At 48.6% G+C, this 16,827-nt stretch overlaps 2 protein-coding genes across 4 annotated transcripts in view; both read left to right on the forward strand.

Moving 5' to 3' along the window:
• Positions 1–2,551, forward strand: part of Flt4 (fms related tyrosine kinase 4) — a 41,927-nt gene extending 39,376 nt beyond the window's left edge. For both annotated transcript variants that reach the window (XM_031354358.1, XM_031354360.1), the window contains exon 30: positions 678–2,551. In XM_031354358.1, coding sequence (XP_031210218.1) covers positions 678–876 — 199 coding nt within the window. In that variant the 3' untranslated portion in view covers positions 877–2,551. The remainder of the gene's footprint in view (positions 1–677) is intronic.
• An 11,156-nt stretch (positions 2,552–13,707) lies between these two features.
• Scgb3a1 (secretoglobin family 3A member 1) lies at positions 13,708–15,191 on the forward strand. 2 transcript variants are annotated; one of them, XM_031354368.1, is made up of 4 exons: positions 13,708–13,830; positions 14,127–14,244; positions 14,496–14,731; positions 15,057–15,191. In XM_031354368.1, the coding sequence occupies exons 2-4, from the start codon at positions 14,220–14,222 to the stop codon at positions 15,078–15,080; spliced, it is 285 nt and encodes a 94-aa protein (XP_031210228.1). In that variant the 5' UTR covers positions 13,708–13,830; positions 14,127–14,219; the 3' UTR covers positions 15,081–15,191. The 2 variants fall into 2 exon arrangements, with proteins under 2 accessions (XP_031210228.1, XP_031210227.1); XM_031354367.1 differs by lacking the exon at positions 14,127–14,244.
• The last annotated feature ends 1,636 nt before the right edge of the window (positions 15,192–16,827 follow it).

The raw sequence follows: 16,827 nt of genomic DNA on the forward strand, positions 1-16,827 counted from the left end.
GAGGAGGGGCCTGGGGGTAAACAGATGTCAGTGGGGACATTTTTTAGTTAAAATGGAGGGCCTCTGGGTGGGCGGGATATGAAGGCTGAGGACAATCAGGGACCACCCTCACATCCTTGACTTGAGCTACTGTAAACACATATGCCATTTGTTGAGATGGGCAAGGCAGGGGTAGCTGTCTCCGGAGTCAGCTGCTTGCCCATGGGCAGTGAGCAGAAAGGCTGTGCTACACTTTAGATGATTTGTGGTGAGGTGAGAAGAAAGTAGCGGGGAAAGTATCAAACTTTCCAAGACAAACACTAGTTTTCATTAAGGATCCTGCACCTCCAAGTAAGTGGCAGCAGAGGGCCCTATTTCCTGCACTGGTTTCCCTAAAACCCATCAGGAGACGGATCAAATTCACCTGCACCGGGGCAAGTAGGTTCACTGGGCCTAAAGAAGCAGAATTGAGGGGATGAAGTTGGCAGCGTTTCCACAGCCCTGGGTTCAGGCTTTGGACTGGAAAACTGCCCCTGTCACATCAGATCGGTCTGCTGTGCGCCTGATGTCAAATCAGTGTTTAGTCTCAAAGCCTCTGCATTTGTGCCATGGTCTGCTTGCGTCTGGTGATTCCAATCGGACCCTGACCAAGGGCCCTGTCACTTTCCTCATTAACACCATGCTCCCTGTCTTGGCAGCTGTAAAGGTCCTGGCCAGCACATGGATATTCCCAGAGGACACCATGACCCCCAGGGGAGGCGGCGACGGCCCACCCAAGGGGCACAAGGAGGCAAGGTGTTTTACAACAACGAATACGGGGAGGTCTCCCAGCCATGTACAGAAGGTGACTGCTGCCCGTCTGCTGTCTCCACCTTCTTCGCAGACAGCAGCTACTAAGAAACATGTGGCAAGGCCTCCTGCCCCTTGCTGCAACCCACCTCTGACAGCTGGGCTGGAGGGACATCCCTAGCCAGGCAAGGCTGGAGGCCCAGGCTGGGAATTCAACTTCTCTGGCTCCAGCCCTGGAGGTGTTTTGTGTCCTGCCCCATCTATATCCTCCTCATCCAGGAAGAGTCAAACTCAGACCCAAGGGCTCCCTTGAACTCTGTACCACTCCAGTGCTGTTCACTGGGCAGCCACCCTCACCCTCATATTCAACTGCCTTGTAGCTCAGCCTTCACAGACGCCGGCCCTGGAATAAGCACTCTGGCAGAGAATCCTTCTCCAGCACCTATTTTCACCTCCCTGGTGGGTGACAGGGTTCTTCTCATAAGGAATACATAGGTCTGAGAGTCACACAATGAATCAAGGAAGAGTTAGACCAGAGCCACAGCGTCCTGGCCCAACACGATCCCCTCCACACAGTCCCCCCAACTGTCTTCCTGCCTCCTCCTCTTGGCCCTGGAGGGCTGAAGAAAGATATTTCTCTCTCAGAGCCACAAAGGAGGAATGGAGGAGGAGGAGGCCTCTGAGCATCTATCTAGCTCGTGGTAGCTGTTTGTCCACGATGACTAATCACAAGGAGGCAACGCCTCTCTGCCCCTGAGTGTCGAGAAGAACCGTTTGTTTTATCAGAAAACCGGGCGCTGCTGTAAAGAATCTACTCATCAAAAAGTCATCTGGGAAAAAGAAAAAAGAAAAAAAGCCCAAAGAGAGCCCTTCTGAATCCTAGTCCCCAGTAACTGAAGGGCGGACATAGCATGCCAATCATCGCAGCTCTGGCCCCGCCCAGACACACACTCTTGAAGGCTCCCAGGCTCCGCCTCCCTGGCCTAGAACCTAAGAACCCAGCTGCTCTTCTGATCCTCCCTTGCTTGGGGGTCTTTCCTCTAAAGTCTGGATCTCATTATCTGTGGATTCTGTCAAGGAAAGCTTCAGGGGCTGGCACAGAGGACCACATGGCTGGGGGCCACTCAGCCATCACCCCATGTCCCCTGCCTTCAGCTTACCCTATACTTTTACCTGACATTGACACCTAAACAAATCAAACCTCTGTCCTTAGAGACCCCTCCATGGAAACTGGGGCCTCCCTGCCAAGAACCCCTCCAGCCCAGCTCCGGCTGCCCTCCCATCGCTACCAGAAGAAAGCTTCATGACCATGAGTCCTACCGATCCCTAGCCCCATCCCAACAAGAACGCTTGCAGGACAGGCGACCATACAGCAAGCAGGGGCTTGCTCAGCAGATCCTTCCCCCCACTAAGTGTATTGTTCTCCTATGATATGTTGAATGCATGCATGACTGTAGTCTCCTTTGTCCCTGTGGGGCCCCCACCCCTATTCCTCCACATCTAACCTGTCTGTGGGATCGAGTTGAAAGCTCACCTAGTGGAAGTAGAGAGACTGTTCTCTCAGAGGACCACAGGCTGCAAATGGGGCTGCAGAGCCCTTCTCAACCCTCCCTTACGTATCACCTGTCTGTGTCACCTCTCCTGACTTGTAACTACACACATACGAAATGTACTGGGGAAGAAAACGTGCTCTGCCCTTTTTGGGCAGTGTTCTCTGAAATGAGCTAAGATATTTAACGAAAGATAATAATAAATTTGATGCCAGTCTCTGAGTTATAATGAATGGGTTCTAAGTAAGCTGTCTGTCAAATTCTGACCTTAACCTTGCAGCTTGCAAAGGTCTCTAGGCTCAAAGGAAACATGGTGCGGTCCCTCTGACAGTGTGCTGCTGCAGAGCCCAGATCCCCGCCGTCCCTAACTCAGCTCACAATCTCCAAAACTGCCAGCAGAGGGCGTGGAAGAGACATCGGGATGCGGGTTACTACTCTTCCACCCAGTCTGTCTGCGCCAGCTCATTTCAAATGTGTTCTCCTAATACTTCCTTCACCTATAAAGTAAAGCGGTGCTTTCTTGTCGCCCACCAAAGCCACAGGTTGCCCCGGATCACCAGCGGTGGTAGACACGGGAGCTCAGCTCCAGGCAAGTCCTCTGTACCAGTTCTCTATGTCCTCTTCCAATAACATCGAGGAAGCAGGGCTAGTTACAGCCCTGAGGTTGTCTCCAGGTTAGACTGTCCCAGGGACCCAGGAGGGAAAGCCGCGATGGCCACTGGGAGGCAGCAGCCCTGTCAGCTGGACAGACTCGAGGTGGACCTAAGCACCCACGAACAGTCAGCCAGCATAGTCGATGGACCATTCGCCCCAAGAGAACAAAAAAGAGCCCAACAAAGGCCTGAGAGAAGGCCACCACCTGGTTAGGATGGCTGTGCATTTTAGGCCTGCCCCCTGATGCCTGTTGTCCCCTCATGTTTGACGTTCTGGTGGGAAGAGCCCTTCCCCACGGAGGCAGCTGCCAGTGGTTGAGGGCTTCATTTTGTCTCGGCTTCTATAATAAATCTAAATCTGTGTAGAAAAAAGTCACATGAAATACAAATATCTTGACACTTAATGCTGTGTTAGAATCAGTTACATTTGGCCACAGAATCAGTCCCAGGGCAGAAGCCTGTCCCCTGGCCCTGGATCTCCTCTCTCACTAACCAAAGAGCCTAGACCAGGTTGGACTGTGGGTTGTGCAAGGCACGTAGCAGAAGGCAAGTGGCCAGATGAGGCTCTCTGAAGCTGGGTGAGCCTGGATGGATCCATGACCATCAGACCCTCAGTGTCTCTCCGTGACTTGCTGCCTAGAGAGCATTGGAGAAAACCGTGGTGCTGGGAATAACCATATATCATGGAGAATGCTCCTGTCCCCATAAAATCGTGTCCATAGTGGCACTGGCAGGTCCTCCTCTCCAACTTTTCCCTTTTGTTATATCTTTTTTTTTTTTTTTTTAGATTTACTTATTATTCTATGTAAGTACACTGTAGCTGTCTTTAGATACACCAGAAGAGGGCATCTGATCTCATTACAGATGGTTGTGAGCCACCATGTGGTTGCTGGGATTTGAACTCAGGATCTCCAGAAGAGCAGACAGTGCTCTTAACCACTGAGCCATCTCACCTGCCCCCCTTTTGTTCTATCTTGACTCCAGCCTGCTGGAGGATGCCACTCACATTCAATATTAGATCCTTTGGGAAAAACCTTCGTAGAACCTACGGAGGTATGGCTTACTAATGTCATATTGTGGGCATTTTTCAGTCCAGTCAAGTTGATTAAATTATCCATCACATATGCATTCAACTCTTAGATACCTGCAATGGGCTGAACCATAGTGGCCCCTCAAGACCCTTATCACAAGGGGGATGGTATGAGGGCAGAGCCTTTGGGAAGGAATCAGGCCAAAAGGAGTGGTACCCTCAAGAATGGGGTTTTCCCCTTATTTGAAGAACCAAGTGTCTTAGTTCCTTGTTGCTGTGGGAAGACACAATGACTAAGGCCACTTATAAAAGAAGCACTGACTTTGCAGCTCACAGTTTTAGAGAGTTAGAGTCTGTGCCCATCACGGTGAAAAGGATGGCTGCAGGCAGGCATGGCCATGAAGCAGTAGCTTAGAGCTCACATCTGATCCACAAATATGAGACAGAGAGCCTAGGGCATGGGGAATGACCAAAAATTGTATGGGCCTTTGAAACCTCAAAGCCTGCCTCCAGTGACACACCTTCTCCAACAAAGCCACACCTCCTAGTCCTTCCCAAACAGTTCCACTGACTGGGGACCAAGCATCCAAATATAAGAACATAGCACACCAAGGGATAAAAAGTTAGGTTATGCACACCGAGAGGGAGTTCCTTCACCCTCTTCTCACCATATGAAAACACGTCCACAAATTGGATGGTGAGCCCTCATCAGACACAAAACCGTCCCTGCTTCTTGACCTTGGACTTTTCAGCCTGCAGAACTGCAAGTAGTAAGTGAGTGTAGCATTTAAGTCAAGCCCCTGGTCATTTGTTATAGAAAGCCCCACTGAGTCACCACCGTCCTATCCATCCATCTGCATCAGAGTATGTTGGGTTCTTGTCTCCCCATAACAACCCTTCAATCAATCACAGAGAGACCTCTGGGGGCTGCAGACACTGAGAGTAACAGAGGGCCTTGCAGAGAAACCTGACTTTGAAGCTTGGGGTTGAAGTGGACATCAGCAGGACATCCTGTTACACAAAGCCAGGAGGCTCCTGCAGCTAAGGGGGCTGTCAGTGTCTCTAACTGAGGGAAGTCTAGAGTTAAGTGATTGCTGCCACCAATGCAAGGGAGGTGACTTGCTTCCCTGTCCTGGATTGAATGATCTATACCACCTTGCCATCAGAGGCAAGGGTGCGGGGAGATGCAGGACCCTCTGCTTTTCAGTTAGAGCTGGACAAATTTGCCACAGGCAGACAGGAGTCAGGAGAATATAGGAATGGAGGGTTAAACTGGGCAGGGGAAAACTCGGAGAGACTGTAGAGGGAGAAAATTCAGATTTTAGAATGTGTCTGGGATAGAATCCTTGAAAACCTTGGCTAATTCTTTGCAAACAAGGGGTCAGGTGGCTAAGTACAAGTGGCTCTTGCTATCCTGTCTGGCCGCTGAGGCAGTGTTGGGAACCTTCTGAGACCCTCTGTGAGCAGTAGGACACCTGGGCACTTCCTGCCCCTAAAAAGATATAGCATCTTCCAGGGGGCTGGAACTCATTCATGCATTCCACTCCTCCTGTGTCCCATAAGAGGTGAGAGTAAGCAAAGGGCTGCTACTGAGCTATTACATTTTAAGCCATTGCATGGGTCTTACTTTGGAACAGCAATGACTCGATCTTTGATGTGACCAAGACCCTGGACTGGAGTTTGGGATGGGATCTCCCCAGTTATCTAACCCACCAGCTTACCTGACCCTGGGTCCTAGTGTGTGGAGGCAGCCGAGGGCACTGGTTGATGGGGGACTTTCCTGCCCTATGAGCGTACTGGGCATGAGACAAGGGACTAATATGAAAAACAGGACCAGAGAGATAGCTGAAAAAGGCCAAGTCCTGTTGACACCAACTGAGCTTGGATCGAGTTCTGACTGAAGGAGGAACCTTCCATGGACTTCAGTCATTGCTTACCACAGGGTCAGCATTCTGTCTCCTTCGGCAATGCCCTAAGCCCCCTTCCCCCCAGCAAGAATCATGCTGACTGTATTGTGCCACCTTCTGTGCTGTAGGGCCCCTTGTGTAGGAAGCCTTGGGAGAGAGCAAAAATGAAGTGCTTGAGAGAACCAGATCAATATTGACCAAAGTGAAGGCCTTCACACGAGTGCTAACAAGACACATTGGAGACTCTGCTGGGAACCCCAGGGCCCAGATGGCTGAGCTATGAGGAAGGAGGAAGGAGGCCACTGAGGAGGGCACAACGCATCTGTGTTCCTGGTGTGTGAGCCAGGGATTCCAGGAGAGCTCAGCAGCCCTCTCTGCTATGGCCCTGTTAGTGGCCCCAGACTTACAGAGAGATTCTGGCTTCTTCCCCAAGCCACTTACAGCTGGTGTTAAACAAAGTCCAGGGCCCTGCTGCCATGGCCTCATCTTAGCTGCCAGTAGAGCCTGGATGTGCCTACCTGACCTCGAGGTGACTATTTAAGCAAGGAAGAGATAGGAGGATACATCCCTTGGCCACGCAATTGTCATGGCACAGGATTATGACATCCCTAGGAAGGAAGCCATATTGATGGGAAGAAAGAGGATCTGCGATCAGAAGTTTCCAAGGAACTCTTAAGAAAGGTCCAGACAGCCGTCGAGCTGGTCCTGGTGGCATGGGTATAGGGGAGCTGACCCTGGTGAGGTGGGTGCTGGAGAGCTGGCCCCAGTTGCATGAGCACAGGGCAGTTGGCCCCACCCCTTGCCTGGGCAGCTCAATAGAGCTGGCTCTGGTGCATAGACCAAGCACAACAGGTGTGCTGACCAACTCAACTACCACCCAGGCTCAGATCCAGGGCTTTGAGTTGGCCCAGCTCAATGTCTACCCCACCCATAAACTGCTGGAGTGCATGAAGGGGCTGGTCCTGCAGAACTAAAACTTCAAGATCTCCATGACACAGGCAACAACAGGATATCCAAGAAGAGTCCTGGTGAGAATCCAGTATTCATAGTATAGCAAAAGCCAGAGGCCTCGAACCAGACTAAAGACTCATTGCAATGAGCATTTGCAAATAAAGATGTTTGGGGGAAAAGATAAAGTATGTGACACACCATGACACACTACCAACTCCCACAGAAAGATGGTTTTTTTTCTTATTTTTCTTATCTTTAATTTTTGTTTTCTTTTGTGGGGGGAGCTTGCAAGGTTGGAGAGCAGATATGGAAGAAGGGGGAGATGAGTGGGATTGCAGTGCATGATGTAAAATTCACACACACACACACAAAATGAACATAAAAAAAGTGTTTTTAAAGGAAGTACCAGGGACCAGGATCTTGGGAAGAAGCTGGGTAGTGACTTACCCCAGAAGTTGTCCATCCATCCCTACCTCCTGATGGGCAAAGAATGGAGAAGGAATGAAAAGAGACTCAACACAGGCCTTGTGTAAGCTTCAGCCTCCATGTGCTTTACACAGAGATGAGAGTCATGTACACAAGACCCATCCGACAGCACAAAATAAATCACAAAGCAGGGTCTAACCTAACTAGTCCTCAGCAAGGTGACATGGCAATGAGTCACGGTAAAACTGAGAAGGTCATCGTGGAAGTCTCACCTCCACCCCCACATGACTCCACAATGTATGGCAGTCAAGATGCCTGGTCTGAAGGGCAGAAAAGCTGCTCTACCTGCTCTGGCAGGGCAAGCATGCTCTCACTGAGAGATGGAACTGGGGGTCCCTAGTTTGATGAATAATGAACTAAGCCTAGATATCAAAGAGAGAGATCCAGCGTGGCAAGACTTCGTGATGGATGTGCTGACTGACAAATACGAAAGGAAAAAAAAAGAAGAAGAAGAAGAGAACTTCTGGGTCCCTCCCCCAACTCAGAGGCTCAGGGAAAGCCTGCTTTGCTGGCTGTCTAAGCCTACATGCCTAAGCTCCATCTCTACATGCTCATGACAGCCACACTTTAGGCCCAGGTATGTACACATGAAGGACACCAAGCATGGACCAAGGAGAGACTCTGGAGCCAAGCTGAGAGGTGAGCTGGGCCCTGAGACAGAAATCTCAGACAGAAATCTCAGAAATCTTTCTCATGGGGAAAGCACGGTAAGGCCTCCCGGTCTTTCAAACAGAGGGCCTGTTGACGGTATAGGCCTCTATTGTTGGCAACAGCCTGCTGTGGGACACAGCACTGAGCACCATGCCAGCATAACCTCCCCCTGGTGCTTCTTGAAGCCAGAAACCACGATGAAGACCCACGCAGTTCCCTTCGTGGCTCCATCTGCTGAAGGATCCCATTGGCCAAGCACCCGGCTTTGAGGTACTCGTGGGCCTTCCAAGGTTCCAAAGTTGATATCTGGCCCACGCTCAGAGCCTTCAAAGTCAGTGTTTACATCCAGCACTTCCTGCGTTCCCAGAGGATAGGCAAGGCGTGAATGTTTGTTTTGGCCCATAGGATGTCCTGCAAACATGTCCTGGGACAAGCTGACCCTCTTATCTGAAGAAGTGCCAAGCAGTTCCTCGGTATCCTAGCCAGTCCTGGGCCCCCAGGGAGCAGGCATTCAGGAACTGGGTGGGAAAACCCTGAGTAGATGATGATGATCATCTCTGCCCATCCCCCTCCCTCCCACATTCCAAGTAGGCTTTGACACCCGCTGGAGATGCACTGGCTGAGACAAAGCAAAACAGATATTGGAGGATAAGATACATGGTAAAACTAATTGCCAAGTCTTTTGAAAGTCACTTTCTATGGAAAGTTGACAATATAATTAAAGTTCATTATTTTGAGACAAGGTGATTCTCCTGGATTTCCTGGGTCAGTCCTATAATGCAATCACATATAGCCATATAATAGGCAAAGAGAATGTACACACACACAAACACACACTCATACATACACAAACACAATCTGACAGCAGAGACAGGCATAAGAAGGATGCATTCAGAGCCAAGGAGTGCCAAAAGCCAGAAGAAGCCAGGAATGCGCCACAGGCTCCTGAGGGAGTGCGTCAACACTTGGTTTTCAACCCAGTGATACTGGACTTCTGGGCTCCAGAAGAGAGAACAAGTAACTGTGTACTGTCTTCAGCCACCAGGGAGGTGTTGACAATAGCCTACAGAAGGCATCGTCTGGCCCCTCAATTGCAGGCAGATCCTAACTATCCCTGTTGACTGACACTGACAATGGCCACAAGAAGAGTTCTACTTGCCAGTGTGTGGTGAAGGATTGGGCCTGAAGGCCATAAGTCAACACTTGAGTGACCGTCACACAGCTGGACAAGTGTGGTGAGCTCTGATGACATATTGCTGTGAGGATGTATTTTGGCAATCGTGTGAAGGCCTGTGGTCACACCGCAGGCTCATGGGAAGCCAGGAAATGGTCGCTCAGAGTATTCAATCAGGAAGTGAAAGCGGGTAGAGGGGTGGTTGTTGCTGGGAAATTTTGTTTTGTTTTTGCCATTTTTCATCACTGGTGATCAAATCCAGGGCCTTCCTTTCTCGAGACAAGTACTCCCACTAGTGAGCTCTACCGTTTAGCCCAGGAGGGCTGGTTTTGTTTTTTCTTTGTTCTGTTGGTTTTTTTTAACACAGGGTACTGTAATGAAGCCCAGGCATGCAACACCACATCCTGCTGGAAGGGTGTTTTAAAGACAAAGAATCCCAGGAGGGTGTGCAAGGAGACCACTGGACAGACACCAGGAGAGTTCACAAGTCACTGGGACCCAGTGAATGGCAGGTCTCCACCTTTGTCATTCTCGATTTTGTCTGAACTTGGCTGTCTCTGGTTCTCAGCCAGTATGCTCACCGTGATCAGTTGGGTTTGCTGGACCTGCCGGAAGAGAATACGAAGTGCTGAGGAGGACACATGCGCAGTGTTTGTGGGAATGCAAATGGCACAGCGTTGTGAAAGAGAAGGGGGATTACTCAAAATGACAGATGGAATGTTCCAGCAACCCCACCTGGAGTTTCAGCAGCCAGTACTCACCTGAAGTCTTGATCCTTGAAATTATGGCAGACTCTAGAGTCATGTAAGAGGCACAGATAGGAAGAAAGGAAGAGGAGGTTGCGTTTAATGGGCACATGCTTTGTACGATGAAGAGTTCTAGAGACAAGGTGCGGGGCGATGTGGGCGCACACCTTCAAAAGACATGTAAGGGCATTCGTAGATAGCTGTGTAATACAGAATTTTAGAACTATGGTAGTTTTTGACGTTAGTTTTTAGATTAGCATCCACAGTAGTTATTTTCTTCATGGTATCTCTATACATATGTGTCATTAGACATTGCTCATCTCCCTCCTGTACTGGGCCCCCACTTTCTGCCCCTCCAGCTGTTTCCCTTTTGCTCAGTCATGCTCCCCTCTGCTTTACTTCCTGTGCTCTATCGCTCCATGCTCCACCTCTCTAAAGAGATCTCCCTCCCTGCCACGATTGCTTTTGTAGTTTTCTGAAACCTAACACATGCACACTCACACACACATACACACATACACACACACACACTCACACTCACACACTAGAACATAGTTCTACATCTAGGATCTGCATATGAGAGAAAGCAGGGCTATTTATCTATATGCTTATTTCCCTTAACACAGTGATTTCCAGCTGCATCCATTTCCTGAAAATGAGATTTCACCTCTCTATGGCTGCTTAAAATTAGGAAGGTTCTTTTACTTTTCTTTCTCTTTAACTCTTTTTTTTTTTCATTTTTCTTCCTATTTCACAATTTTACTTCTTCCATATTTTCTTTTCTCCACTAACATTTTCTTTATTAGTAACAGCTTTTCATTAACTTTAATTTTTCACTTATGTACATGTTGGTGCCTTTCCCTGACACTGCCAAATGGTAATGTTGTCTTTAATTTTGTGAAGTGTATTGCTGTGTCTGGTCTATGCTTACTGTGATGGCTGGGTCTGGTCTATGCTTACGGTGATGGCTGTGTCTGGTCTATGCTTACAGTGATGGCTGGGTCTGGTCTATGCTTACAGTGATGGCTGTTACCAGTGCCTCCTCCTTGGACAGTACTGGGAACGGAGTTCTCCAGAGAAGCTAGTCACTGAGACCCCCACAGAAACTGGGCATTATCCATGGAGACATATGTGCAAATCTCAACACAGAAACATAAGAAACATGGTGTGCACGCCGGGCAGTGGTGGCGCATGCCTTTAATCCCAGCACTTGGGAGACAGAGGCAGGCAGATTTCTGAGTTCAAGGCCAACCTGGTCTACAGAGTGAGTTCCAGAACAGCCAGGGCTACACAGAGAAATCCTATCTCGGAAAAAAAAAACAAAAAAAGAAAGAAAGGAAGGAAGGAAGGAAGGAAGGAAGGAAGGAAGAAAGAAAGAAAGAGAGGAAGAAAAAAGAGAGAAAGAAAGACGGTGTGTATGTTGGGGGGGCGGCGCATAACTTGACTCCTCCAAAAAGTAAAAGCTTTTCAGTAACTGATACCAAAATGGATGGAATGCTGGACAAAAAATGAATTCAGAATTTATTTACTTACTTATTTATTTACTTACTTGTTTATTGGTTGGTTGGTTGGTTTGGAGACAGAGTTTCACTGTGTAGCTTTGGCTGTCTTAGAACTCACTCTGTAGACTAGGCTAGTCTTGAACTCAGAGATCCACCTGCTCCCGAGTGCTAGGAAGAAAGATGTATACCCTTAAATACAGTTCCTCATGTTGTGGTGACCCCCCCAACCATAAAATTATTTTTGTTGCTACATCACAACTGTAATTTTGTTATTGTTATTAATCACAATGTAAATATCTGGTATGCAGGATATTTATATACAAGCTGTGTAAAAGGGTTGTTTGATTCTCAGCAGGGTTGTAATCTAAGACTCTGCATTAGATTAACTGGATTTAACAGACATTACAGAATAATTCCATCTAGTAAGAACATACACTTTGGTTTTTTTCAGCTCCTGAAACCTTTTCCAAAAATAGATCCTATTTTACAATCTAAAGCAAGTCTTAACTAATACACAATAACTTAATTATTCTCTTGCATCTGATAAGTCTTTAAAATAAAATCAGAAATCCACAGAGATATCATAAAATATACAAACACATATACTATATAATATGGTTTTTCATGAATATTGCCATGTTTTCTCTCAGACATGGAAACCAGAATTACAACTCACACACACAAATGCATGCACTCACACCCACACCCCCAGGAACACACGTACACACATCTTGAAAGCAGAAAAGAAAATAACAAGGAGGTGCAAGAGGACTATGTAGAGGAGGAAGACAGAGGGCAAGAAAGCACTGGAGGGGTGAGTTATGGTCAGTGTACATGCTGTATGGAAATGTCACAATAAAACTCACATACAACAATCTGTATTCATAATTATAAATTTAAAGACAAGAGGAGGAGGAGAAAAGAACAAGAGAGGAGGAGGAGGAAGAAGAGGAGAAGGAGGACGAGAAGAAGAGGAAAAGCAAGGTGAGTTACACCTGATAAAAATCCTGGAAAAGTTGAGAATTGTTAGTTGTGGGATTTTCTGTTTAATGTTCTTGGGCTACAGTTATCACAGAAAGTGAAACAAAGTGAGACACAGAAAGTAGGGGACACCACTGTCAGGCCAGTTGGGCTTGGCTTTTCAGGAAGGTGGATGGTCAGAGAGCGAAGTCCACTTCATAGATTGTGCCCTTCCGAGGAAGAGGCTCGGGGTATTCTGGGTGTGGCAGCAGTGCCCTCTACATCCACACAGATGGTCTAGACGCTGCCTTACAAGCTGCGTTCCTTCCAGAACCATTGAAAGGAAGTGCAACCTCACAAGCTGAAAACTCATTTCCCGCTGAAATTACTTCCATGGTGACTAAGGAACGGGCAGAGGCAACATCAGTATGGTTGCAAGCCACAGGCTGGAATCAGGTGGGATCTGCCTCGCTGTAAGCCTTCACAACCGCCCAGGGGCCACGGGAGACCCTTTCTTCCCAGCTACAAAAATCAAGGCACGCTCATCTGCTGTGAAAGAAGCATTCTAAAATGCTGGAAGTCAGATCTCCCCACTAATGGGCCTGACGGAAGGGTATCCATGCTTCATTCTCTGCTACATTTCTGCAGGTGGTAGACAAGAAAGGGCTTTTAGAGAAACTCTGAAATACACCAAGCTCATCTGCTGCCTTTGAGAGAAATTTCAAAGACAGAAAAATGTCCCAGGTCCCCCCCCTTTTTTTTTCATCAGCAGTCACCTGGGGCCCAAATAAAGGTGTAGTCAGGAGTAAGGCCCGGTTGCCCAGCCAGGCTATCAGGCATTTTCTGGCTCAACACATTGGTGCTCCCAGACCAGCAGGAGCTGGGAAGATGTTGTGGTGTGACATTTACATAGTCTGGGACCAGGAATCAATAGCTCATTGAGGGACTTGGGGTCCCTGGGACTTGCTGATTCACACTGTGCTCTTCAGGCTTCCAGCCCCAGAATGTGTATAACCCCCCTTGGGGAGCCTGGTTCTACTGAGCCATAGGCCCCTGGCCTGTACCGTGTTGATGTTGAAGTGGAGACAGACCACAGTATCAAGGTGGGCCCTATGAAGACAAAGGACATCCATGGTTCCTGGAAGAATGGCCTAGTACTTGAGTTCAGGAGACCCTGCCAAGAGGAAATCCCCAGGACTGAGGTGGAATGTGCAAGCCTCCCAGAGTCCGCTGACCAGAGGAGGAAGTTGGCTGCCTTTCTGCCTATTAGCTGAGCAAACAACACATTTCCCAGGAGGGTGAGGTTCCACTCCTGCATATATGAACCCATCCGGGCCAGGCTTCAGGAAGAGTGAGTGTCTTAGGTCCCAGGAGCATCTTCTGTGTCTCATTCCACCATGAAGCTTACCGCCACCTTTCTAGTATTCTGTGTGGCTCTGCTCAGTGACTCTGGTGAGTTCCCTTGGGGCTTAGCATCTCCTTTGGAGGATCTGCCATTGGTACCCATTCTTTCCTGGCCACTGCTCCAGCTGGCTTTTACCTTCTAGCCCTTACTCCTGTGCAGATGTTGATGGTAGCTCTTCTAGCAGAGTTGTCTACGGGGGAACCCAGGTGCTCCTCTGCTTATCCCTATTTCTCCATTTCTCTTTAGGCTTTCCTCTATTTCTCTCCGACAGTCCTTTAAAGCTTCCTGCTGTCAGCCCCACCTGAGCCTTCCAGCTGCCTCTCCTATACCTACCCACCTCCAGCTTCTTCTCTTTACCTACCAGTCTGATGGCTTATTCCATCAAGGGCCAGCCCTGGATTGACACCACCCATCCCATCTGTTCTCAAGCTGGTTAATGTCCCCTCAATCGGCAAGGCACAGTATGAATGTCCCCAACTCTAAAAAAATTTACCCATCTCCTATGGCTCTCTCTCTGTAGCCATCTCCTCCCTGAGCCCTCTATGTGGCCACTTTTCCTAACTTCTGTTGGCATCTCCCTTGACACAGGGCAGCCATCAATCAAGAAGTAGGTGGGTGGCTGTGGCATCTCCCTTGGGTGCCGCCCTCCCTGGAGGAGCTGGGTCTTCAGAATCCTAGAGAAGGCCCTAGGTTCTCTTGTTTTCATTGGCAGGTGTTGCTTTCTTCGTGGATTCACTGTCCAAATTTGCGGCAGAACCTGTGGCTGCCGTTCCTCCAGCTGCAGATGCTGTGGCAGGGGCTGTGCCTAGCCTACCATTAAGCCACTTGGCCATCCTGAGGATCATTCTGGCCAGCCTGGGCATCCCACTGGATCCTCTCATAGAGGGTTCCAGGAAGTGTGTCACCGAGCTGGGCCCTGAAGCTGTAGGAGCTGTGAAGTCACTGCTGGTAACATGGGCATCCTTGCATGGCTATTCCTGAGTGGGTACCCCCTCCCCAGAGAGCCCTTGCTTCCTGATCTGTTCCAGCAAGCCATATCCTAACTAAACTGGGAAGAGTCCAAGGAGTTCTTCAGGGTTTACCTTTTACACGTGGCTGCCAGCAGGCCATGACACTTGTCCTAGGGTCCCCTCCCCATAGGCTTTACAGGGACTCTCCTCAGAACCAGCTACTATGCCTTCCTGTCTTGAGTAGCCTACGGTGCCCAGGTCCTCTCCTCAGCAGCCCTTGGTAGCACTGAAGAGCGCTCTCAAGCTTGGCTTCTCTTTTCCAGGGGGCCCTGACAATGTTTGGCTGAGGTGAACCTGGAAATTTTCTGCCTGACAAGATGTTATTCTTCAACAGGAGCTGGAAACCCTGCTGCTCATGCCTTTCCTCTCTCTACCTTAATAAACACAGCTAGAACAGCTTTGCAGTTGGTGTCTTCTTGCCTCAAAGCCAATCCCTGTAGGAAGCCAAAAAGCATCATACCTGAGGGTGTGTCTGTTGGAGGGTTGGGGGGAGGGAGGGAGAGAGAGAGAGAATGAGAGAGAGGATGAGAGAGAGAAAGAATGAGAAAGAGAGGATGAAAAGAGAGGATGAAAGAGAATGAGAGAGAGAGAGAAGGAGGGAGGGAGAGAGAGGGGGGATAAAAAGAAGAGGGAGAAACTAGACCTACTTAGATCTTTTCCACTTAAACATAGGGCTGGGATTTGTTTTGTTTTGTTTTGTTTTTTGAGACAGGGTTTCTCTGTGTAGCCCTGGCTGTCCTGGAACTCACTCTGTAGACCAGGCTGGCCTCGAACTCAGAAATCCGCCTGCCTCTGCCTCCCAAGTGCTGGGATTAAAGGTGTGCGCCACCACTGCCCAGCAACAGGACTTTTCTATTCCTATTATAAAAATACTGGATTTGAACTTTCCAATTTTGGGAGGTGATGAGATCAAAACTAAAATAGAGGAAAAAGCCACCTGGATTGAAGTGAGATTTGAGGTTCATTTTCGGTCCATTGTCCTATGATCGCCGAGGGGTTTGGAACTTTGTGGAAGATGCTAGTCTGAATAGTCACACACATACATATAGGTGACTTGTTTTCCAACTCTGGTGAAGCAGGTGGGGACACCCTGACATGTCCTTGGATATCTTCTGGTTAACAATAACATGCCCAGACTCTGCAGATTGTATAACATGCCCTAGATTGCCACAGAAACACTGCACACTACAGACATTCACCAGACCTGGGAGTGGGCAGGCTTGTACAGAATAAAAGAGCCCGGTCTGAGCCAGCTCTGCTACCCTTCTTAAACTGGCGACTCTCCCCTAGGACAGTGAGAAAGAAATCCTAAGAGACCTTAGGATTCAGCTGACCTGGGGAAATTCAGCTCATACCTGGGGAAAAGAGACCAGCATAATCCTGGTCTGATTAGGAGACAGATCCCCAAATCTGTTATTTGAGAAGTCAGGAGAGTGCAAAAGGGTGGCTGTACTGGATGCTGCTGCATGTCACCCAGTTTTCCCTTCATGGGGTCCTTTCCATAGCTCTTGAGAGTTCTGGCAATTGACAGCACCTAGCTGAGCTGCCTTCTGGGAACCAGCCTCAAAGAACTACAAGGTCACATGACTCTGAGCCAGAGGAAGTCTGCATTCTGGTCGATGTGGGTTTGTTTCTATGTCACCAGCTCTCTGGGGCAGGTCGTAAAGACATGGACTCTTGGCTTCAAGAGGGAACAAATCTGAAGGGTCTTCACACCACCAAGGTCTCCATGGATCATCACTTAGTGATTCCATTCTCACTCAGCTTCCCCTCTGCCCAATACTAACCCCTTACTTTTTCCCACACTACCACCGAACTGTTAATTCCAGGGTGTGTGCAGAGTTCTAGAGGACGACTCCTAGTTCACACAGGTGTCATCTCCAATCTGGTACCTGAATTTCATCTTTCCCTTTTTCCTTAATTTTTTTTCTTTTGTTTGTTTATGTGTGTGTATGCATATGCACATGTGTGAGAGTGCCTAAGGAGGTGTCTGATCTCTTAGAGCTGGAGTTACTGTGATTGCAAGCTTCCTGA

The sequence above is a fragment of the Mastomys coucha genome, unplaced genomic scaffold, assembly GCF_008632895.1.
Source record: "Mastomys coucha isolate ucsf_1 unplaced genomic scaffold, UCSF_Mcou_1 pScaffold5, whole genome shotgun sequence".
NCBI classification, from domain to species: Eukaryota; Metazoa; Chordata; class Mammalia; order Rodentia; family Muridae; genus Mastomys; species Mastomys coucha.

Excerpts from the sequence above, each read along its gene's own strand:
- Scgb3a1 (XM_031354367.1), top strand. The coding sequence starts at position 13,776 with ATGAAGCTTACCGCCACCTTTCTAGTATTCTGTGTGGCTCTGCTCAGT. Across the intron at positions 13,831-14,495 it reads GGCTCTGCTCAGTGACTCTG|GTGTTGCTTTCTTCGTGGAT; the intron begins GTGAGTTCCCTT and ends TTTCATTGGCAG. Across the intron at positions 14,732-15,056 it reads GAGCTGTGAAGTCACTGCTG|GGGGCCCTGACAATGTTTGG; the intron begins GTAACATGGGCA and ends TCTCTTTTCCAG.